Source organism: Herpailurus yagouaroundi, unplaced genomic scaffold, assembly GCF_014898765.1.
Source record: "Herpailurus yagouaroundi ecotype Mexico unplaced genomic scaffold, PumYag 163, whole genome shotgun sequence".
In the NCBI taxonomy this organism is placed as follows: Eukaryota; Metazoa; Chordata; class Mammalia; order Carnivora; family Felidae; genus Herpailurus; species Herpailurus yagouaroundi.
Genome location: NW_024412404.1, coordinates 27,313,761 through 27,338,567, shown reverse-complemented (window position 1 = coordinate 27,338,567; position 24,807 = coordinate 27,313,761). Strand labels below are relative to the sequence as shown.

The 24,807-nt window shown below is 48.2% G+C and overlaps 2 protein-coding genes across 7 annotated transcripts in view; one reads left to right on the top strand and one right to left on the bottom strand.

Moving 5' to 3' along the window:
• WDFY4 (WDFY family member 4) overlaps nt 1-24,807 on the bottom strand; it is a 295,803-nt gene that overhangs the window by 25,809 nt on the left and 245,187 nt on the right. For all 6 annotated transcript variants that reach the window (XM_040485696.1, XM_040485698.1, XM_040485701.1 and 3 more), the window contains 5 exons: nt 17,304-17,346; nt 16,068-16,187; nt 13,958-14,075; nt 11,821-11,930; nt 1,924-2,077 (listed from right to left, as the gene is read on the bottom strand). In XM_040485696.1, the coding sequence (XP_040341630.1) occupies nt 1,924-2,077; nt 11,821-11,930; nt 13,958-14,075; nt 16,068-16,187; nt 17,304-17,346 (545 nt within the window). The remainder of the gene's footprint in view (nt 1-1,923; nt 2,078-11,820; nt 11,931-13,957; nt 14,076-16,067; nt 16,188-17,303; nt 17,347-24,807) is intronic.
• The window catches only part of LRRC18 (leucine rich repeat containing 18), a 28,349-nt gene continuing 22,928 nt past the window's right edge, over nt 19,387-24,807 (top strand). Inside the window, exons 1-2 of the mRNA XM_040485702.1 lie at nt 19,387-20,532; nt 22,888-22,986. The gene's annotated coding sequence lies outside the window, so the exon portion shown is untranslated. The remainder of the gene's footprint in view (nt 20,533-22,887; nt 22,987-24,807) is intronic.

The window sequence follows — 24,807 nt, the reverse complement described above, 5'->3', positions numbered from 1 at the left end:
GACAGCAAGGTTTTTTAGAGGCAGCTTCCCCAGACATTAGAAAGAGGAGTCTGGATCCAAGCCCAAGTCTCTCTCTTACCCATTAGCTGCACAACCTTGAGCGTGTTGCTTAACCTCTTTGGGATTCACTTTTCCTACCTGTTACCAAACCTCCCCCCTCTCCACCCAAGGCTGGTAGAGAAATGCTCACAATGTGCTCAGAAAAACTCCAGGCATGCGATGGTCGCCCAGTAAACATTAGTTATGGTCTTGCTTAAACCCTGCAGGGCCTTCACAGTGCAACAAGAATAAAACCTTCTCCTCCTCTCTCTGGCCTACAGATTTGTGCCTGACGTGGCTTTTCTTACCATCAGTCTCAGCTCACCTGTCATCAACTCAGGCGGTCCTTCCTGGGGCCCAGCATAACACGGGGCCCTCTGAGTCACTCTTGAACCATTTTCCTACCTCGTTTCCTCGTAAAAATTCTCAGCATCAGACAGTATTTCGCTTCCTTATTTGTCTATATTTTCTATCCCTTCCTTCATCCCCGTACAGAATGTAAACACCTTCAGGACAATCTGTCCCAGGAGGCCCAACTAAATCCCCAATGCCTGAAAAAGTTTCTGCATACAGTAAGTGCTCAATAGCCCCTTGTTCCTGACTTCCCTGAGGACACCTGGTCATTGGCACATGTGTCATTTTGGCAGCTGAGCTCCTGTCCGTCTCTGCAGAGAGCCTCATCTTCCTTTCCAGGGCAGGAGTGGTGCTGTCCCTCAAGCACCGTCCTCACCCCAGGCTGGCTTCCGTCCCTGACTGACTCCTTTCGTGGGCCTCCCCACATCTTGTGGGAAATGCCCTTCGTGTCTGTCAGGGTCTCATCCCAGATGCAGGTGAGACATCTGAGACTCTGAACACTGCTCAGGCCACCAAGTCCCACGGGGTCCAACTTGCTGAGTGTAGGCTTGGGCTGGGCACGTTTTCAATGCCCCACAGGTATTCTGGCCCCAAAACACAGCAGAAGAGGTGAGTACCCAGGGCAGTGGCCGCATCTCGCCCTTGCCCGCCGCCCACCCCCCCCCGCCCCCCGGCATCCGCCCCTGCCCTGGCTCGAGGTGCATGCCCCTGTGTGCTGTTTGGAGGAAGGAGGGTCCGAGGAAGGGGACCTCCGGAGCACAGGCGTGTCCTCGTGACAGTTCGCGAGTGCCCTCCACAGGGGGAGTGACCCCATCATTTTTCCTCTGTGGGGAGAGTCGCCCACCCCCTGCCCCGGGCTCTGACCACACGTCCCCTTCCACAAGTCACCCTTATATCTGCAGCGGAGCTCTCCCAAGGTACACACACAGTCACCGGGGGCCTGCTCGCTGGGGCTTCCTGAAATTTTTGTTACTCTTCTGAACCAGTAAGTGAGAAGGCATAGTTCATCCTGGGGTGGGGCCCGAAGCACAGGAAAGAGGAGAAGCCACCAGCATCCCCATACAACCACCCTTACATGCCATCTAGCAAGAAATCCGTCCCAGGAGGCCCAGCTTCTCTGGGTCCAACTCACGGAGTCCAGGGTAACCCATTTGTGGGCCACAGAGGAAAACAGGGACACAGAGGGGTGGAGGCTTGCCCAAGGTCACGTAGTAGGGCAGTGTTAGAACTGGCTGTTAGCAGGGCATCTCGCTGTAGCCTGAGGCCTGGGGACACCCCACAGGAAGGATCGTGAGTGGGCCAGGGTTCAGAGCAGCCTGGGGCCCAGAGTCCTTCCTTGGTTCCCACCTCTGGGAACCAAGTGCTGCCATGGAGGGGAGACCTCACAACAACCATGCTGGTCTGGTGAAGGACCTGTTCGTCTAGTTGCTCAGCAAAGATATTGATGAAATTAGTCATTACTGATGAGCTTCAGGGGAGCGATCCCTGCACTGCCCAGCCCACCCTGGCCACACCCCGGCCTCCACTCACCGAACTCCACAGCATTGCAGTTGACTAGGAACTCGGGGAGGTAGAAGAACTCTGGAGTCAGCTCCCTGACGTCACTCATGTTCTCTCTGGAGGCCGACTCCCACGCGTTCTGTACGCTGTGGAACATTCTGTCTGCCACATCAAAGCTTCCACCCTGCGAGGAAAAGGGGCCAACGTGATCACTGGTGTGCAGTGAGAACTCAGACTGTGTGGGCACCGCCTGTGTGTGCCTCACTCGTCTGCTCTGCCACTGAGGCACAGGTTCCGCCATGGGAGCTTTCTTTCCTTTCACGTTCATGCATGTTTGTTCAACCATCCTTGCATGCGTCCCATGGGTTCGTCGTGCATCTATTCACTCAGCCATTCTCCGGACCCTTGCACAACAGGCTTCCCCAGAGCTGGGCTCAGATCAGAGACAGGAAAACTGGGGTCTTTCATCTGCCCATTCCCCACATTTGCAAAGGGCCCATTCTGAATCAGGCACAGACAGGATACAAACACCCCACTACACCCCAGAGAGGGGGCCAGCCATACCATGTGGGGATTCCAAGGTTCCTGGAGGAGCCGACCCCTGGTGAGTTTGCAAGCCTGGTGAGAGAGAAGACGGCAGAGTGTTCCGGGCAGAGAGGCAAGGCCAAGGCCAGGAGAAGCAGAAGAAAGCAGGCTAGGTCAGGGCCCTGCTGACATCTAACAAAGCAGCCCGACAAGAGACAACAGGTCTGAGGATGAAGAGCTGGAGGCACACCAGCCTCCCAGAGACAGGAAGCCGGTCCGTGAAGTCAAGATGTCTGTATGCTCTCCACGGCCAGCCCTGGTTCCAAGGCCCATTTCCACAGGTGGCCTGATGCATCCCAGCCTTGGAAACTAGCATTGGACCAGGAAGACTTAAAGCAAATTCTTTCCTTGGATTCCCTGCTCTTCTCACCTGAATCATTAAATCTCTTTAGTTGATGTTACCCCTATTTACCAGGTGGCCTTGGGGCTGGGAAGAGGAAGAACGTCCAGGCTTTGTGTCTCCTGAAGTTTAGGGTCACCCCAAAAACACCTCCCTGGGATTGAATAGTTCACTTGTCCCCATCAAGCTGGGCCTTTGTTCAACCAGAACTCCTCCTCCTTCTGCCAACTTCTACAGAGTTCTTGTGGCCCAAGAACAAACGGGTAGAACCCAGAAGGACGGTGCCCTCCAGTGCCCCCATCAGCTCCCTTCACTTCTCAGAGGCTGAGGTTTCTTGTCAGCATTTACCTAGGGAAGCTTTTGGGTAAGCAGCTACAGCAGTGGACGAAGGGTAAAGACGGGCCAAAGCTTTCTCTTGGCAAGGCTACTCTATGTTAGGTCCTTTATACAAACAGAGAGGATGGTTCTTAATCTTCATAGCAGGTGTATGAGGAAGGAATTGTACTTCCATTTTGCAGACCAGAAAACTGAGACTCCTGAAAGTTTACTGGTTTTCCCAAGGCTATCAAAGCAATGAATGGCAGAACCAGGTCAAACCCATGGATGCAACACCAGAGGATATACTTTCTTTGCCCTTGTGCCAGTTTATTGGGGGAATCCCTGGGTCTGGGGCAAACGTGATCTACGACGTGTGGGGCAAGGGGTCTCAGCTCCTTCTGCAAAGGGACAGTCTGCCACATGCCTGAAGCAGGCCACACTTGGGCATCTTGGTGGTCTGGTCGGTTTTCCGAGTCATACCTGAGGATCCATTGAGTCGGTTAAGCGTCCGACTTCAGCCAGGACCCATTGAGATCCACGGGTCATTCTCTGCACATGGACAGGGACACCGAGAAAGCCAGTTGCCCCTGGAGTCGCAATTGAACACAGTACCTGGGCAGCTTAAGGACATGGCTTTTCTCCAAGGTCACTTTGCTCTTGGTGGACGTTAGGGGATGGTGCCCATCATCAGATTCAAATTGAAATGGAAACAAAATAGGGGGAGAGCTTTTAAATAAATCTGCACCTAACAAGTCGCTCATTGAAACATATTAAGAGCTTCGTATATTTAATCTGCAGCCCGAGTCTTAACATCTGCAGGAGATTGATGCCTTCTCGTCCTCCTGTATTCCTTTTGCAGCTTTTATGAGTGCTGATGGTAATCTCCTGAGAAACAATATGATTTGGTAATAAAAAGATTACCTGTATTAAATAAAAATAATATATACATAGGAAATATTGTTAGTGCTACAAATCTGGTTAAAGATATTACCACAAAGAAAAATGTTATTTTTTTCACAGCTGTCTAATGCATTTTAGCAAAAGTAATATCTTTAAAACTTAAGCCTGTATTATTTATAAAGGAAGCAATAACTGATTTTCCTATTTCCTATATTAATAAATGCATTTGCATACATTTGTTTCAAAATTAATGGGTTTTCTCCCCTCTGCAATACAAAAGAAATGCCAAATTCCCTAGAAGAAAAAGTACAGCTGCTTTGTTTCTTGTACTATAAGTCTGTGGGTTGATACAAACTCTGGTGGCTTCCAGCAATGAGTCCCAGCCAGGACTAGGTTTTCAGGAAAGGAAGGAAGGAGAAAAGGAAGAGAAGGTAGCAAAAAGGAAGGGAGAGAAGCAGCGAGGCAGAGAGGCACCATGAAGTTCTACAGAGTGCCGCCATCAGGAAAGCCCAAAACAAAATAAAATAAAACCACAACAAAATTAAGTCTAGAGACTGGATGGAAACAAAAGGATGAGAGAGAATTACTGTGCTAAGATTTGCTCCTAAATCGATTCTGCAGATACTCTTGGATATCAAGAACAATGAATCCTATGTGTATCCAACATACTGAAAAAAACAATAGTAAGATGATAATTATCTATGAAGGAACAGCCTCTGACATTGGCAGAAGACTTTTCCCATGTGACTTTAAAGCTAGAAGGCAAGGCAGCCAAGGCTGGAGGTTTCGGAGGCAAAAGGTACAGGCTTTGGATTTTATGTCCAACTGATATCACTCCTTCATGAAGATGCCAGAAAGATATTCTAAATATTTAAAGGGCTCAAAAACAATATCACCTTAGGTATCTTTCCTCAATTAAAATACGTCAAGAGGTGCAAAATTTTGCTACCCAGGACGAAGCAAAATCGAAAACAAAATAATGGGGAGAGAAAGGAACAATAAGGACTTCTGCTGGAAATGGACATGATTTAAAATTAGAAGTCCATGATTATGATACGTCTATTAAAACCGGAAACATGGGGCGCCTGGGTGGCGCAGTCGGTTAAGCGTCCGACTTCAGCCAGGTCACGATCTCGCGGTCTGTGAGTTCGAGCCCCGCATCAGGCTCTGGGCTGATGGCTCAGAGCCTGGAGCCTGTTTCCGATTCTGTGCCTCCCTCTCTCTCTGCCCCTCCCCCGTTCATGCTCTGTCTCTCTCTGTCCCAAAAATAAATAAACGTTGAAAAAAAATTAAAAAAAAATAAAAATAAAAAAAACTGGAAACAGTCTTGAAAGGAGTGTTCCTTGTGTGTGAGACCAGGAAGTCTGTGTGCACCTGTGTCCCAGGGTAAGCATTTCAATAGCTACATTCTTAAATTTTCCTGTCTGCACAGGGAAACTCTGTTGCAAAATAACCATTCAACTCTTGACCAACACCCTCAGGAAGTTCAGCAATTACATGCACTCAGGGATACTTACACACGGGTATTTGTACATGATAGAAAGTCTATTCTTCCTTTCCCATGGGACTGACCCAAATCAACCCACTGCCACATCCAAATGATGGGACTGGTTTTATGAGCTGGCTGACAACCCATTCTCGTGACAGATGTTCTTTCCAGTAATTTAAAAGTGTCCCATGTAAACAAATCACTTACAAGATGCTGTGTGCACATCAGTTGATCTAAGCAGCTGTCCTTTGTCCATCAAAGGGGCAGTGTGCAGCAAGAGAAGAGAGCACCCTAGCTGTGGAACCAGGCAGACTTGCCTGGAATTTCAGCATTACTTACACTATGAACACCAGTGAGTTTATCTTATCTTATCTTATCTTATCTTATCTTATCTTATCTTATCTTATCTTATCTTATCTCATCTCATCTCATCTCATCTCATCTCATCTCATCTCATCCTATCCTATCCTATCCTATCCTATCTTATCTTATCTTATCTTATCTATATTATGGAGAGAGAGAGAGAGAGAGAGAGAGAGAAAGAGAGAGAATCCCAAATAGGCTCCATGTCCCAAATGGAAGCCAACGTGGGGATCGATCCCATGACCCTGGGATCATGACCTAAGACGAAATTAAGGGTCGGACACAACTGACTGAACCACCCAGGCACCCCACAGCAGTGAGTTTTTCAAAGTCTTAATGTCTACCACACTCTTCTCCACAACCTCGGGTGACTGTTATAGTTGTGAAGATATGTATGTGTGAGCACATGAGTGTAAGTGTGCGTATGTGTGTGTGAGGTGCCTCCCACAGGGCCAGGGACACAGGAAGAGATGCCCACAGAGTCCCACCCCTACGCCCCTCTCCCTTCACAGACTAGGAACAAAGGAGCAATCCTGGGCTTGGGCCCTGACCTCAGTGTGCTTGGGGAAGGTAACCAGGGGCTCAAAAGAAGAAGAAAAAGACTGTAAAAGTTATTGGAAGCAGAAGGTGGGATATGGGGGAAAGTGAGGAGGGGTGGGGTCCTGGGACAGGAGCAGGAGGAAAAGAGCAAGAATATCATCAGGGCAATTTGGAGACACCACCACCTCCAAGGAAATGCAGGGGTGAATGTGTGCAGCTGAGAGAGAGCTGGGCTTGACCTTCTGCAGGCTGCTTCAGAAAAATGCCAGGCTTGGGGTGCCTGGGTGGCTCATTCAGTTTATGCTCCGGTCAGGCTCAGGTCATGATCTCACAGTTCATGAGTTCGAGCCCCACGACAGGCTCTGTGCTGACAATGTGGAGCCTGCTTCAGATTCTGTGTCTCCCTCTCGCTCTGCCCCTCCCCTGCTTGTGCTCTCCTTCTTTCTCTCTCAAAAAGAAATAAACTTTAACAACAAAAAAAAAGGAAGATGCCAGTCTCTAACACCCCACTCAGTGAGCTGAGCTATAGGTCTGGCGGCGAATTTGGAAAGCCTGTGTACCAGCCGGGCTGCCTCATCAGCCTTGCTCTTGACTGCGGGTGGACTGACCCCAGAGAAGCCATTAGCTTTTCTTCCTGTAGGATGTGGCTCTTTACTCAATAAACAAAACCCACAAAGGCATTTTGAAAAACCTGCTGCCTACTCTTACAGGGACGAGGGTGGACATATACAAAGCACTTAGAAACAGCCAAATGGCGGGGGCGCCTGGGTGGCTCAGTCAGTTAAGCGTCCACCTTCAGCTCAGGTCATGATCTCACAGCTTGTGGGTTCGAGCCCCGCATCGGGCTCTGTGCTGACAGCTCAGAGCCTGGAGCCTGCTTCGGATTCTGTGTTTCCCTCTTTCTCTGCTCCTCTCCCGCCTGTGCCCTCTCTCTAAATAAATAAATATCAAAAAAAAAAAGAAAAAGAAAAAGAAACAGCCAAACGGTTCCCCCGCTGTATCTCCCCTAATTGCTAGCACCTACTATGTCAGAGGTTATTTTAAAGGAGTGGGGGACAGAGGCTCAGTTATTCAACACTACCAATTAGAAAGTTCTAGAGCCAGGACTTTGCCCCAGGTCTGCCTGTCTCTATTACATGTGCCCTTTCTGATGCTCCTTGTTAGGTCAGTATAATGATAATTACACCTTTGTTTTGGACACAAGTGCACCCGGACCCACGGCCCTGCGCCCACGGAGTTCCCAGGTGTTGCTCCCAGGCGGTTCTCTGTTCTCTCTGCAGTTAGCATATGTCTTCCACAAACACCAGCCATCTCGCCTCAGGTGGTTCAGAAAACCCTTCCCCACCGCTGGTAACAGCTGCCTTCACACGGGCTGTGACTTAATTAACACAGCACTTTATTTCAGTTTCTTATTAAATGTAACAGCAGCAGCAGCAGGGCCACTGTGCCCTCGCTGGGGCGTGGCTGCCTTGCTCTGCCCTGCCCAGGCTGGCCTCATCTCGGCCTGGGCGCAACCTGCACTCTCGTCAGGGCATGAACAGGGCACGGCCCTGGCGGCAGCGTGGCCTCCCGCTTGCTCGACTGTCTGAGGCTCACGGGCACGGGCGCCAGGCGGGTGAGGAGCCCGAGAATGACAGCATCCCAGGAGCCAAGCCCCCAGCTCTGGCAGACAGCGGCGTCATACCTGCAAGGGAGTGGGGTCAGCAGCACACAACCGGCTTGTGGCACCGCCCATCTGCCGTATTTTCTGGATTGTAAGACTCTAGCATTGGAATACCGAGTTTGAGGCAGAAAACCAAACACCAGCAACAGTGAGGAAGGCATCGATTCCAAGGCCAGCCCAAAGTCAGTGAGAAGTAAACATGAAAGGAACAAAGCACCCCTCACCCTCGGGGATCAGAATACGCTGCACAGCAGTTCTAGGCTGTGCGGGAGGGCCCTTCCCTCTGCCCACAGCCCCGCTCAGGGGCAGGACACGGAGCCCAAGGAACACGCTGCATCTGCCCCTTGATAGTGCACCAGCCCGCACTGGGGGCAGCGCGTGGACACATGGCTCCCCACACCAGAGGCGTTACCCTCGCCAAGCCATCAAGGGGGCAAGCAAGTCACTCTGGCTTATTCATGCTACTAGGAAGAGGCAGAGTTGGCCTAATGCATAAGGGGGAAGCATGCACCTTCTCATACTGACTTTTGTATGTCCATCTGGCTCTGGAAACGTCCAACATCCTCGGTTCCCTGCCCTCCAGATAAATAAAGAATCGCGCCTGGATTCTGCACCTTCTCTACCTTTCGTAGTCTTCCCTACCCCATGGTCCATGCTGGGGATGGAGGTCTAGGCCACTGAGAATATGATCAGGCTCGTTTACTTGTCACTACACAGGGGTGGAACAAAGGTCTCTTGAGAAGAAATGAGCCTGCCCCTAGGAGGCAGGGTAGGCCAGAGGAAAGAGCTGGACTTGAGGAAGATGCCAGAACATTCCTAAGGAGGTCTGTGAAGGCCCTAAGATTCCCAAAGGAGAACCAGGTGCACCCCCCCCAGATGTAGCCTTTCACTCATTCCCTTGGGAGATAAAATTGATCTTTTATTCTAAGGAAAAAGCAGAAGATGGTGGGTTTTTCTTACGACTCACTAGAAGAGGCAGTTAAAAGTAGCACACATGGAGAACCTAAATGATCTCAACTCACATGGGCCAACATGCCACAGATAGATTTGAACCAGGAAAAACCGGGATTCAGATCGGACTTCAACACAAGAGTCAAAGGGCTGAAACTAACATGGCTACATGTGTGCCACCCAAAAGCATATAAAATTGGTTCTATCTTGCACTGGTTTAGACCATCTCAAACAGGTCACCAATGGACCAAATCAGCTTTAAAAAGGTCAAACCAGGGGCACCTGGGTGGCTCAGTAGGCCCTGACTTTGGTTCAGGTCATGATTTCGCGATTGATGTGTTCGAGACCCGCGTCGGGCTCTGTGCTGACAGCTCAGAGCCTGGAGCCTGCTATGGATTCTGCTTCTCCCTCTCTCTCTGTCCCTCCCCTGTTCATGCTCTGTCTCTCTTGCCTCAAAAATAAATGAACATTAAAAAAAACCTTTTTTTAAAAAAAAGTCAAACTAGGGGCGCCTGGGTGGCGCAGTCGGTTAAGCGTCCGACTTCAGCCAGGTCACGATCTCACGGTCCTTGAGTTCGAGCCCCGCGTCAGGCTCTGGGCTGATGGCTCGGAGCCTGGAGCCTGTTTCCGATTCTGTGTCTCCCTCTCTCTCTGACCCTCCCCCGTTCATGCTGTGTCTCTCTCTGTCCCAAAAATAAATAAACGTTGAAAGAAAAAAAAATTTTTTTTAAAAGTCAAACTAGTTGTGACTAACTTCAAAGTGGTCTTAACCCAGTATCTTTGTGGGTTCACAGCACACCTGTTTCACCTGGCTCATGCCATCTCCGAATGCTTCTATGTGGTCCAGACTGTCTTGAGTTAGCTTAGCCCAGAGGGGACCAGCTTGAACAAGTTCAGGCTTGCTCACACTACATCTGGCTGATTGCAGGGAGAAGAAGGGAAGTAACAGTGATTGATCACCTACGTGGTGTCAGGCCCTGAGCTAGGGGCTTTACCCCCATTTCCTTATTCAATCTCAACTGCTCAGGGAGCTGTGCATAATTAACCCTCATTTTCAGGGGTAAAATAACTTGCAGAAGATTCTGTATCTGTTAAGCAGTAGAGCTGGTGTATAAACCTTAGAGCTGACACCTTTTCTATTTCACTGTGCCCCCTCTCCATTGAAAGGACCCTTAGTAACAGGTAGGGATGGGGATTTAGCGCATTAGGCTGAAGGGACAAAAGAAAGCTTTTAAAGCATCCAGAACTGCCTGGAGGGAACGCCGTAAGGGCATGCATCACCATCATCATCGACAGTGATCATCGCTTCTTGTGGATTAATGAGCAACATCTGGATGGGATTCCTGGCATGGGCTAGAGCTCTGGGACCGTTTGTTCTCCAAACCAAACTTACTTAAAATGCTTGTTGCCTGAGAAAGGCTCAGGGGAAGCACACTTATTATTTTTGAGTGAATTTCCAGGGAGAGGAGGTTATACAATGTCTAGACAATCCATGCCTTTAAGGAGAACGAACACTGAGCCAAGAAACCAGACAGGAGGGATTTTGCTCCTTATGGGAGAAATCACCTTGACCTTGCCTAACCCGTTCCTGCCCGGGGCTCAGGAGTTAGATTTAGTGCTGACCCAAGGTAGCCTTTCGTCTCTCAGGGGCAAGGTCACCTGAGCACAAGAGCGACCTTGTTGGTGAGGTCAGACCAAAAACCACAGTTCCTGGAATACTCGTGGTTTCTCTCTGATGAACTTTGCTATCGGAGTAAGTCTGTGCATTTTCAGTGGCCTGCTGCCCACCATGGCTCGAGCCTTCCTCTCCATAGGACACTTGTAAGGCCCGGAGCAGGTGAGGCTTTACACTTGGGCTGTGTGCTGCATTCACTTTGGAGTTGACTGAGCCAGCTGGCTGCAGCTGGGCTACCCAGTGGCTCTCCCCAGTCAAAAACTGTGCCCCTGGGACAACCTGGGAAGCAGGATCCCAGTGATAAGGTCAGAAGGGAAAGGGAGAAAATAAACTTCTCAGCTGCCTGCAAAGGACTCTGTCCCAGTAATCCCACCTGCCTTGGACAGCACCACCCACCGAGAGCCAGACTTGCTCACCTCACGGTGTACAGGGCCACCAAGGAAAACACAAGGAGGCCCAGATATATATTTAAATTGCAGATAAACAACAAATAATTTTTTTAGTAGGAGTCACTTTATCTGAAATTCGAATTTACCTGGGCATCCTGTATTTTTATTTGTGGAGTCTGGCAACCCTAAGCTGGCATGATGAATGATCTATTAGTTTATGGGTGGGTAAGTTGGTTAGTTTCTCTCTGGTTCAGCTACTCTTTATTCAAATGCTTTGTCCTTTTAAGCCTTTCAACCTGTACTTAGCATAGCTGTCTGCATTCTGATGTCACAGTGATATTCTTTTCACTCTTCCTTCTTTGTGTTTATTTTTCTGAGTTTTGACCACCTACCTTCAAGGAAGTCCTCAAGCTTTCTGCTCTTCCTTTTCCACTAAAACCTACTTATGTTAAGTATGTTTTTGCCCATATCTCTCACTCCTGATTTTTAGAGTCTTTTTGCAAGACTATTGGGCAGACATTGCAGGTGTCACTGATAATGAGCAGCCTGCCTTGGTTGGACCGCCCAGAATCCTGGAGCCAGCATCAAGTGGGAGTCACTGGCTGAAGACTGGATTTGTACCAGGGAGATCCCTATTTCACCCAAGCCCAGCTCTTAGTCGGTGAGATATAGGTGTGTGCGTGTGCATGTGTGTAGGGGAGTAGAGGAACTCACCTGCAGAGAGCAGAAGGCCTGGGTATAGGGTGGCATCCGGACCAGGTAGGAGGCGACAATGATGGCCGAGGAGTAGTGAGTGTAGTAGTGACACTGGACGGTCATGTCTCCTGCAATGAAAGGACATGCCTGGGATGGATTTATCACCTGGACTGGGGCAGACTGCAGACACACAGGCTCTACAGTGCTCAGGCATGAGCAGCGAGCATAAGCCCTGCTCAAGAGAGCACCCGCAGGCCAGTGGAGCCTTGGTTCTGCTCACAGATGTCATTATAATTTGGCCAGGAGCCACCCATGGTGAAAAGCACATTCAAGACCCTCAGCTGCACCCCTCAAGTCCTCAGTGTTCTACTCTCAAGAATGTGGGCAGAGCCAGGCTCTGGGAAGGCGGTAGTCAGGATTCATGGGGAGACAGTGCTTTGGTCTTCTGACTTCAGGGGTACCTAGAAAACCTACGATCCCAGCAGCACAACCAGCAAAGGCCTGAACCAGCTCCCTACAATGACTGCGCAGTCATCTTGCTTCCAGCCCCAGGCCTGGCCTGAAGCCCCCCCTTGTGCTGAGCAGGAGTTCCCTAAGTCACAGTTGTCTGGAGGTGGTTGCAGGTCCCAAACCCAAAGGGCAGCTCAAATGCACACCCAGAGTGAGATGGGAGAGAACGGGGCCAAAGCCAGTGGGATAGAGTACTCTCCTGGCCTGCTTCTGTGGAAACAACTCAACAACACCTGGCAGTCAGAGGAACAGCAGGGCAAGAAGGGCTTGCCCAACCTTCCACATCCTCCCATCTGCCCCCAGCAAGTCTGAGAGCCGGCCCCATGTGGAGCAGGGGTCCCAGGCAGGCCTCCACAGGCTGTGCAGGATGCAGCAGGAGCCTCCCTCTCCTGCTGAGAATTGCACACTAAAAGCAGGGCCTCTGGGCCATAAGCCTTTCCAAAGTATGCCACCTCTGGGTCCCAAGGGAACTTGTCATGGTTCCTGGATGGCTGCTTCTTATTGTAAATTACACATTTATTGCAAAGCGTTTGACCAAACCAATGTAGCTAGCATCAAATGCATGGTAGAAAAATTTATTTTTAAAATACATTCAGGGCTCCCGGGTGGCTCAGTCAGTTAAGCATCCAACTCTTGATTTCAGCTTAGGTCATAATCTCACAGTTGGTGAGTTCAAGCCCTGCATCGGGCTCTATGCCTGTTTGGGATTCTCTCTCTCTCTCTCTGATACACACACACACACACACACACACACACACACACACACGCACGCACACACACATACACGCACACTCTCAATAAATAAACTTAAAAAATACATATTCATTGAAGTTTAAGAAGTGAATAGATCTAAGGAAAAAAAATAAGGCAATAGGAGTTCCAGACACATGTGAATGTGGCGAAAATTGTAAAGGTGGGGGCGCCTGGGTGGCTCAGTCCGTTAACCGTCCGACTTCGGCTCAGGTCATGATCTCGCAGCCCGTTAGTTCGAGCCTCGTGTCGGGCTCTGTGCTGACAGCTCGGAGCCGGGAGCCTGCTTCAGATTCTGTGTTTCCCTCTCTCTGACCCTCCCCCATTCATGCTCTGTCTCTGTCTCAAAAATAAATAAACATTAAAAATTTTTTTTAAAAATTGTAAAGGTGATATGCAGATGAACAAAGTTTGGGAACTAGGTTCTGGAGCCTAGATACAGGCTCTGCTATTTAGAAGGTGTGATCTTGAACTCATTGCCTGAACTCGCCAAGTTTCAATTCCTTTCTCTTTGAAATGGGCCATTGTATTTCTGCACGTAGGCTGGCCTGTGCCAGGAATATAGAAAGTGCTGAATGGATGCTACCTCCCTCTGCCTCTGCTGGCCCCTGGGTATGGAGGTATCAGCTCTCAGCACAGCAGTTCTCAGTCCTGGCTGCACCTCACCAGAATTTTTAGAGCTGGGGCCCAGACATCAGTATTTTTAACACTCCCCACACCCAGGCCCAGGTGATTCTGCCACACAGCCCGGGTGCAGGCCAGTGGATTCGAGATGTTCTCTAGCCTAACATAATTGTTTCCAGGCTAAGGGACAGCCTAAATAGTTACCAAGGATCATTTCAAAGCATTCAGATGAAAAACACTGCAGAAAAAAGTCAAGCTGGGATCTACCCACCTTCAGTTTTCTCAACTTCTTTAAACCTCTGGATAAATTTCAGCTTCCTTTCCTTGGTCTGAGCCCCCATGGGCCTTGAGAGATCGCGGAAAGTCTTGGGATTCGTCAAGTTCAATGTCTAGAAGGCAGATGTGTGGCTGGAGTTAACTCCCCTCAGACCCTCTTGTGACCCAGCGAGACTTCAGGAGCCACGCTCTTTAGTTTTATGGTTCTCTTTATTGGTTTATTGTCGTTTGGTCTGGCCCCCCTCTGGTGATTAGCAGGCGTGCTGGGGTTTTATGGCCCCAGAGCCAGTGATCCACAAAGACTTAATAGGGGAGAGATGGAAAATAAGAGGAGGGGAAGATTGAGTTCACACTGAACCTGTTCCAAGTTGACCCAAATCAGAACATCGCCACCAGTGACTGAAAAGAGACTTTCAAAGGAATCCCTGTTGTCTATGAGGCTCTTGGCTCCAACCCTCACAGGAGAGCAGGATACTTCCGTAGTTCACAGTCCTTCCTTAGAATCAAATGTATTCTCTAGGAAGTTAGAAGTCCTCTGGAGAGGAGATGTGAGGAACGGCCTCATTTCTTCCAGAGCCCACTCCCTTCCGGGCAGTGAAATGTCGTCCCTTCTCCTGCCCCGGGGAATATAATACACAGCAGTGGAGACCTGAAGTTTTTAAGGCTAGGTGTCCTTGGAGATGTTTGCTTTCAGCAGAGGTGTTCTATGTGTTAGGAGAGGAACTATGCATTCCCCAGGATTTGCATGTCTTATAGAAAGTGTTTCTTTGAACCTCCTTTCCTTTTCACTAGCAGTGAATCACTGCAGTCCCCCTAAGGAGGCAGGGCCAGTCCCCATCTCACACCTACAGAGCCGGGGGCGGGGGTGGGGGGGGTGGGGAGGGCGAAGCGAAGCAGACACTTCTCAGACCCCTATGACAGATAGATGGCACATGTGGAGACCCATGCCCAGCGACTGCTGATTTTGCCAGGACAGAATGGGGGTTCATAGCCACTAGATCTCCAGATTCTCCAAAAGATAGTGTAAATCCAGATTTTTAGGAGAAACTTCCCAATTATTAAATATGGGTAAGTAATCAAAATTTGGGGCTAAACAAAAGGAGCTCGTAAACCCCCACTTTGCAACATGTGAGCTAAAGCTGGGATTTGCATGTTTCATTTCTGAAATACCTCAGCCCCAAGTGGATCATTAGGGAAATAAAAGGCAACATATGGCTGGTGAGAAAAGTTTTGTGTTAAGTGTCTTAAGCGGGGATGGGAGGTCATAAAAGACTGAGGCTCCCTCTCCCAAAGCCTGGCTATCAGCCATCCAAACAGCCCTAGGCAGGACTGGCCAGGGCTTGCCTGAACCAGGACCCAGCCACCTTCCGTGCTTTAGACACTACAACCCTCTGGACGGCCAGAGCTCAGCTGGTTGGGACAGTGCTTCATCGCCAGGTCGTTCCCAGCAACATCACCTTGGCCCAGCTGTGCGAGCTGTCCTCCTCCCCTCCCTTGCCTGCTGAGGTCCAGGGACACAGACCCGAAGCAGAAATTATCTGGTATTGCCATCAGCCTTACCCAACCCTTTGTGTCTCAGTCTAGATCCTGGGTAAAATCTACATACCAACATCTCAGTTGCTGAGGTCAGGCTACCAGGCAGTGATTTCTTCTCTTTGGGTCTCTCTCTGTCTCTCTCCTCTCCTCTACCCACACCCCCACCCCCCTGCCCAAATACACATGTTGATTCAAGGAACAAGTTCCATGGCCTACTGCCCTTGAAGGACTAGCGTTGGTCCATGGCAGTGTCTCAGCAGGTGGGGATCAGTTGCCTTGATAGCAGTGAGTCAGCCGGGAAGCCCTCTGGGGCACATGTTAGCAACTGTCCTCATCATGTTGATCATCCCATATGTGGGGTCACCTTCCCACAGGTGGGGCTGGACAGAAACCCAAGCAGCCAGATTCCAAAGGCCTCCTCTGGGGTGAGGGGCCGAGCACAGAGCAGCCCTCAGGGCCAGGTGGACTGAACCTTGCAGTGGGGGCTCTGCGTGCTGATTTAGTATGCTCTGGTCTTCATGGTCAGAAAGCCTCAGGACATTTGAACAGCATCCATGTGAATACTGTACCTGTGAGGTGTAGTCGGCCAGGACCCAGGGAAACACGGGATACTGCATATAGTCATTGTACGTCCTTCCAGCCATGGTGTTGAGGTGCATGAGATACTCAAAATTGCTGATGTCCCTTTTCTACCAGAAGAGACGAAGAAGAGATAAAGCAAACATGATTGGCATCTTCCTAAGGGCCACAGGAGGTCAATCCCTAGTCTTCTGCAGCCCTCACTATGTGGGTGAGAGCAGGCAGCACACATGTCCACTGCTCCCCGTGCACCTTCTGCACAAGCCAGGCCCGATCCCAGAGACTGTGCTAATTGCAAAGGGAACTGAAGCAAATATACTCAGGAAGCAAAGTCAACCAGAAAAAAAATATATAGCTCAGCAGTCGCTAGCCCAGGATAAAGCCATCTTTTCAGTTAACTGTTGGGTGTGAAACTCCAAAGTTGATTAAAACAAGAGCACAGATGCTGTGGGTAAACTTACTGCTGGCCTTTTTATGATTTAAAAAAACTAGCTGAGGGGACCTTGCGGTCACAGAGAAAGAAGCCCTCGCTGAGAGGCTGAATGATCGGTCTTCTTCTGGGGATTTAGGGACTTTCTGTTCTGTCCCTGCCTATTGGGATAACACTCATTTTTAGGGCCTTAAAACGTACAGTCAAGGTGGAATCAGGGACTGTGTTTGGGAAGACTTTACCAAGGCCAGTGGGTGAATGAACTGCCCACCTCTTATTTGGGACCCGCATTCTGTAGTCTCTCTTGGCCTTCTCGTTGGAAAAGGGTTTTGGACAGGAGTGACCAAGCATTCACTTCTTGTTGCCACATGATGTCTAGGACTGGCCTTCTTGAGGCCCCTGTGCCTCTCACGAGAACCAGAGGCCAAATGTGAGTCCATTCAAGCTGGGAATCACATGTGTCTTCTCAGAACAAGAAGTGAACGCTTGTGCCCCTCTAGATTGTGTCCATTTACACATATGTGTATATCTGCATGGGTGGAGTATGCGCGTGCACATGGGACATGTGTACGTGCACACACACACACACACACACATGCACACGTACACTACCCAGCTCTGACTCCAAGCCTCAGGTACCGCTTTTGATCACTGAGATCTTTTGAGGGAAATATTTGGGATATTTTGATAAATTAGAAAATAAGACCCCTCCAACTGCTGGGATCTGAGCTATTTTCTTATTTGCGTGCCCAGAGGGTTTTCCCAGACCTCCGGTCCTCTAAGGGGGTCACTGTACCTGCCACCTCTGTAGCATGGTCCTGTCGGAGCCGGGGTATCGCCTGTGGAACAGAAAACAATAGTGGTGACCAAATATCTCAAGGCATGGATGAGGGGAGAGGTGGCAATTTCTGGGGATCTATGGGGCCAGGAAAGCCACAGACTTCCAGGGCACACAGCAGCTCACCTGGCAGGATAATAATAAGATTATTATCTAAGTTCTTCTTGCCCCCACACCACCCTGTCACTTTGGTTCTGCTGTGATGCTAGAATATTCTACTGCTTTAGTGTGGCCTGTGGAGAAGTCATAGGGCCACGCAGAAGCAGGCTCAGAGGCCTCGCTACCGCACACTAGATTTCCCATGGGCACGTGTCAGTCTTCCTTACCCATGTAAGTATAATATATGTGATTATTATATACTGACATGTGACTATAACTTATGTATATAGTTTTAAAAATGCAAATAATAGGGGCACCTGGGTGGCTCAGTCTTGATCTCAGCTTAGGTCATGATCTCATAGTTCGTGGGATCAAGACCTGCATCGGGCTCTGTGCTGACAGTGCAGAGCCTGCTTGGGATTCTCCCTCCCCCTCGCTCTCTGCACCTCCCCATTCTCTCTCTCTCTTAAAATCAATAAAATTAAAAAATTAAAATAATATACGGAAGGCCACAAGATGTAAGAGTCTCTGCACTACTGCTCCCACTCAAGAAGTAGCCACAGTTAACAGTTTCCAGAATAGTTTTATCCCATGCCTGTCTATTGCTTACATTGCTTTTATTTTAAGTGTATTTATTTATTTTGAGAGAGAGAGAACACAAGCAGGGGAGGGGCAGAGGAAGAAGGAGAGAGAGGATCTCAAGCAGGCTCCACATTGTCAGTGCAGAGCCCTATGCAGGGCCCGAACTCACGAACCATAAGCTTATGACCTGAGCCAAAATCAAGAGTCAGGAGCTTAACCAACTAAGCCACCCAGGCATGCCCACTATATTAAAAAAAAATTTTTTTAGTGCTTGTTTTTGAGAGAGAGAGAGAGAGAGAGAGAGAGAGAGAGGGTGAGCAGGGGAGGGGCAGAGAGAGTCAGGGACACAGAATCTGAAGAAGGCTCCAGGCTCTGAGCTGTTTGAGCTCCGATTCAGGGCTCAGATTCACAAACCATGAGATCATGACCTGAGCTGAAGTCGGATGCTTAACCGGCTGAGCCACCCAGGTGCCCCTTGTATTTTTTTTAATTGACGATACGTGGATAATCTTATTTGTGCCTTGTCACTGGCTTCCTAACACTGTGTGTAAGGGTTAAATTGTAGTGTAGGGCTAATGCTTAGCTTGAAAAATAACAGCTTTGTGTTGACACTGAAGGTTAAGAGATAACAGCCTTGCTTTGCTCTGGTAAACTACTGCCTCATACCCTTGTAAATTAGGCTTCACCAATTAAGGAAACAAAAGTTCAAAAAAAAGAGTGTCAGAGGCAGGGTCAAGGAGATCCACTGGTTGCAACTTAGAGGCAGAAAGTCTAAAGTAAACACCTCATTAGGCAACTGTTTCTAACTCATCTGGAACCTGTTTCTTTGTTCTGTTCCCAGGTGATGATAAAACGATGTGATCGGTTATAAAAACTCTGTACCCCGGTTGTTCGGGGCCGCACTCTCATCAAGAGTGTTGGTCCCGATCGGTCGGCCTTGCCTCTCATTGTAATAAACTTTGTTGTGACTGTCACTGGTGCCCGTAGCATTCTGTTTCAGGAGTCGTGTGGATGTAACATGTGGAGTCACCTCACATTGTTCTGTGGCATTCATTTCTACAGCATCAGGACGCCATTGCACACATGGATCAGAACTGGTTGAGCCTGACTCTGTGGTGGGCTTTGTCCTCACACATGACCTCTCCGTGACCACTTCTGGACATAAATCTCCGCATACTTTGTGAGTGTACCCAAGAGAGAAAGTTTTGGCAGCCGTACTACTGGGATAAAAAGTATGAGCATTTTTTTTTTTAAAGTTTGCTACATATTGCCAAATAGTCCTCTTAAAAGCCTGGACTGATTTATGTTTCTACAAATACAATTAGGAAGAAATACAAATCGAACCAAAGAAATACGATTTTGACCAATGTAGGGGGAAAGAGTTTAGACGTGCAACAGGAGGCCGGAGCTGGGAAGGGCGTGGGGAGGAGGCTTTCGCCACATGAAACACCTCTTCTTCTGCACAGCAGGGGTTTGTGGAGCCCGGCTCCTTGGCCTCTGTGGTAAACCTTGGCTCCTCTTCTGGCTCTGATTTCTTCTTCCCTCTGTGTCCTTTAGACTCTCCCTGTACTCTCAAGACCTTGCCCAAGATGTTTCACCAAAGCAAATCAAATAATGTCTCCTCTTTCTGGCCATTCCCTCTTCCTCAGTCCCGTTCAGGTGCCCACAGACACCACATGAATTCTCTGCTCCAGCCCCATGCACTGCACCAGGATCCTTCTGGATAAGGCTGCCTGAGTGCCCCTTCATGTTCCCACCACACACCGCGGCCATCATATACTCTGTTTTAGGCTTCCCAACCCTTTTCATTCAATTCTTTCCTAGCTAGGTGTTTTAGCAACAGAAAGCAACTCCCAGGCTGGGCTTTACCTCTCCTCTCCCACTCCCCATAGAGAAATCATCTTTTTGGTCTGTGTTATCCCTGCAGACAACAATAACAGTGAACAAAAGCAAAACATGGTCGGATTCATTGCTTTAGGTTGCAAAGGCTCAGGCGAAGATTTGGTTCTCTGGCTCAGTCTGTGAGCCTGCCACCTATCCTAGTTCTGGAAGACAGTCTGCCTCGAAGGCTGCAAACACAGGCAGAGCCCAGGCTGGAGACAGTGAGGGTCACCACCTTGAAAAGGACATGTGCTGACCCTTCCTGAGGCAGTGGAGTTACAAGGATGTGGAGTTAGTACGGCCAAGCTTGCTCGTCTTGCTACTGTATTGTGTAAGTTTCACAGGGGGTTGGGGCAGGGAGCAGGAAGAAGGAAACAAAAGGTACTTATTATAGTTCAGGAAATAAGAGACAGCCTCTGTCATTTTCCATTTCACAAAGTGTTCTAGAATTTTACCGGTGGTCTTTTGTGACATTGCCACCAGGTGGAATGGTGTGCAGAAGACAAAGGCATGGTCAGTGTCCCATTTCTCATTTCATCGGCTATGAGCTCCAAGGAAGATCCATCATTTCACTGCCATCAGCAAAGGACGCCATTACCCGTGGTGCCAAGACACCTAACCAAAGGTGAGCCATGGTTTTTAGCTTTTTATTTGTTTATGTGCTTGTCTTATGTAGTTGTCTTTTATTTTTCCACTTCTGACTTATTGTTTCATTTAACTTGAGAATTTGTGTATACTCCTACACTGGTTTTTTCTTCTTTTTTAAAATTTTTATATGTATTTTTTACTTGAATATAGTTGACACATGATGTTATGTTAGTTTCAGGGGTACAACATAGTGATTCAACATCTGTATACGTTATGCCACACGTGTGGCTGCCGTCCGACCCCATACAACGCTAGTACAATGCCAGTGACTGGGTTCCCTACATTGTGCCTTTTAGTCTCGTGACTGATTCTTTCCATAAGTGGAAGCCTGTATCTCCCACCCCCTTCACCCACAGACCGAAAAATACCAATAACTGTCAAACGCATTACAGATTGCAAAGACGTTTTACCCGTTGTCTCATTCCCACCAAGACCCCATGTAGTAGCCATTGCTTCCATTTACAGATGAAGAATGGACGTGTGCAGTGAGGGAGTAGCCTGCAGACTAGGGGGAGTTCGTGACAGCTTGCTGGAGCCACCCCAAGCGGGCATGGAGCAGGTCCGGTGAATACCCGACACACTGCCGGGATCAGACCTTGACCCAGGGCCCTGACTCGGAAGACAAGCTCTTTCCTCTGAAGGGGAAAAGAAAACAAAAGTAACCAAAAAGCAACAACAACAAAAGCCTTAGTTCTGGCTGACTTAGAAGGCATTTACCTGAAAAACCAGTAATTTGTGTAATTTGAAGTTAAAAATGTAAGCATTAGCAAGGTAGCCAAGGCATAAACATGAAGGTGTACGTGTATTAAAAGTGGAAGCATATCCAACAGAAGTTACCTCGAGATGCTGAAATTGAGCGGCTTTACTTTAATAAGGTTTTACAAATCTGCATTGTAAAATGTATTCATCTCCTTCTGTATTTTCTTCCTTAAAATATTGATTTTGGGGCGCCCGGGTAGCTCATTCAGTTAAGTGTCCAGCTTCAGCTCAGGTCATGATCTCGCGGAGCGTGGGTTCCAGCCCCGCATCGGGCTCTGCGCTGACAGCTCAGAGCCTGGAACCTGCTTTGGATTCGGTCTCCCTTTCTCTCTGCCCGTCCCCCACTCATGCTCAGTCTCCTTCTGTCTCTCGAAAATGAATAAATTTAAAAATTTAAAAGAAATATTGATTTTGTTTATGCTTATCTGTGTTTTATGATTTTTATATTATTTATTTTCTAATTTAAATGAGGTCCTTTTACGAATAGTCTAACTGGAAATATACTGAGTAGCAGAACTTCAGGTAATTTTTAATTTTCTACTTATCTGCATTTGATAATTATTTTAAACCCATTTATCGTCGAAAGTAAATGATCTTTTTTCTTTTGGTTTTTCAGTAAACAAAACAGTGGTGGTATCCATCTATTTAAAGTTTTTGTGGTTAACTGTATTTTTATTTTAAACTGTTTGATTTTGCTTTTTTGTACTTCTCAAAATGCATAGTGGTTGGATTAATTTTGCATTTCAATTTTTTATTTGTTAATTATTTTCTTTATTTCTTAGCTTTTTTTGGGTAGCGCAATTTAGAGGATGTTTATTTCTTCATTTCTATGTATGCATTTTCAAATTTTTCTACAATGTTATTATTTGCATAATAGTTTTCATATTTAAACTTGTTGCCAATTTTCGCAATTTCTAGGAACGTAATTTAAAGAAAAAACAAACAAAAAGATTATAAATGTACAAATACATTCATTGCAACCTTATTCACAATAGTGCCAAGCCGGAAACAACAGGAAAAGCAAAGTCCACTAGATTCAGTATTTCCACATTCAGTCGAACGGTAGACTTTAGAAATTACACATCAGCCTTTGATGTAATATTAATAGAGGAAAAAGTGACTATAGGATTGTATGGTTTTTCCGAGCATGGTTGTTGTAACTTAATAGTGTAAAAAGGGCACAAAAAGAAAACTACAAGAACTAATTAAATTCAAGTAAACAGGGAAAAGATTGCTCTCTCACAAATCAAAGAGCTGGAAAAGCTATTTGGACAAACAACAAGGAAATCAAATGATATTTCACGGGACTCACTCAATGCTTTATATAAAAGTAAGATTATTGGTCCCTTAAAAGAGGCAAACATGGCTTTTGTTCCCTGTTAGCAGGGACAGCCACTTCCCGGGGGTGGCCATGGACAGCCTGCTCTGCCTGGTAACTAAGTGCCCCAAGGCCCATGCGCTGCTGGGGGAGGCCAGGAGGAAAGCCCCAGGCAGGCCAGGGTCCCTCTGGGGCAGCTAGCTGGCCTGGAAGTTTGGGGTGTCTGGTTTCAGCTATTGTGTTCCCACTTTGCAGGCTGGCCTCAAGATTATGCTAATTAACTCCAGGTCCCGGGTCTCCTGTTGCCTGGTGACAAAGTTTCACAGTCGAGGAGGAGGAACTGGCATGAACAGGGTAAGTTTTTCTCTGGTGATGGCCCTGCATTTATCGATTTACTTGAACTTTGCCCAACAACCCACGGCTTCAAACTCTGCTTTTTGCTTTCCTCCTTTGAGTAAGCAACTTTGGAAATGGCCGGTTCTCCCGGTAGGTATGCTTTATTTACAAACCCCAGACGCAAGCTAATTCATTATTTAGGAGAGGAGGAAGCTGGCCCTGAGCCCCAGGCAGGAAGGGCAGCTAGTAGGGGACCCAGCTGGGGACCCAGCAGGGCTTTCTTGGGTGCCTGGGGCCATGGCTCAGCTTGGTTAGGTCGGTGTGTGAGTCTGGGCCTTTGGAGTCATGCTCGGGTCTCTTGCCAAAGTCTGAGTCTGAAATGAGAAGGTAAAATTTGCTGCTCCTACAAGCAGGGGAGACTAGTGTTTGAACTGCTGCTGAACCCAACCGGTGACTGACCCCTCAAAGAAACTGCGGTGGGGTTCTCTTCACTCATGAGGCTGGAGCCTGATTACTGCTGACTGTGGTAGCTTTGGGAGCACAATCCATCTTTTGAAAAGTCTGGAGGCAAACCCTTGCCACAAGTTATCCTGAACACTGGGATCCATTAACGAGTAAAGTCCTAGGTGGGGCTGGGCCTTTCGAGGAGAGACTCTTCAAGGAACACACTAGAACACATTCCTTATGTCCTAAATGGGAAAAAGTAGGTGACTTTGGACAGGCTACTTGCCACGTATGTCCCATGGAGATGAAGATCAGTACATCAGGTGGTTATAAGAATTCCTTAGGATATCTGTAAAATGTCTGGCCCGTAGTAGGTGGTCAATATAATCCATACACACAATCTGAAAGCAGAAACTTCAAATGTGTTAAAAACCGTGCAGTGTCGTTGCTTTGCAAAGGGTCTGGCACATAGTAGGCTCTCAATACATTTATGAATCGTATGTGATGTTATGTGAACCAAGTACTGAACACTGACTCCTTGGGATAAAACGGGGAGTCAGAAAGGTTAGGAAATGTGTACAAAGTCACATATCTAGGGAGAGACAGAACTGCGACTGGTCTCCAAGCCAGGGTGACTCATATGTTTTTCTGGGCTTGAGCCTCAGCCTGCAGAGGAGAAGGGAGGTACTGAGACAGCCACTGCCCACTCTGCAGAGCACCTGAACCCCCACAGTTGTCTAGAGACCAATTTTTAGGGCCTAGTGCTTGGTGGCTTCAATTTCCTCTTGGGGATCCTAGGTTCTCCTACTGTTGCTGACGAGAGGTGGGCGTGCTTTCTCCATCCACCCATCATCTGGGCGATGGGAAAGCCAAACTAGGTGATGTTTCCTGGTCCCTGGTGTCCCTAGAACACAAGGTGTGCACTGAAACATGCCCCCCTCCAAACAGGCATGGCGGGTTCCCCTGCCACATCATCCATCGCCAGCTTTCCATCCACGGCCAATTCGGTTCATTGCCAACCTCCAATTTCCTGCCAGTCTACATCATAGATCTCATCTCGGCCCCCAGAGCTGGGTCTGGTAACACACACATGCTTTCTTTGCTGTGAGGAGTGAGTCTTAAGGATGGGGCTTAACCTCAGTGCAGTGAAAGTCCCCTTAGATTCCAGCTCAGTTTAGGCTAGTGTCTGGAAAATACGATGAGTCAGCAGCTTTCTTGTCAGCCCAGAGGGCCAAATTTATCACAGGATGTTGTCAAATCAAACTTCCAGGGAAAAGCCAAATGGCAGTTCGGCCCTCAGACAAGAAAACTGAGCAGATGCTAGCTCTGCTTGACCAGCATGTGACTGTGACAGGGGACATGCTCTGGAGGCTCACGAGGTGCTTTCTCGGTAAA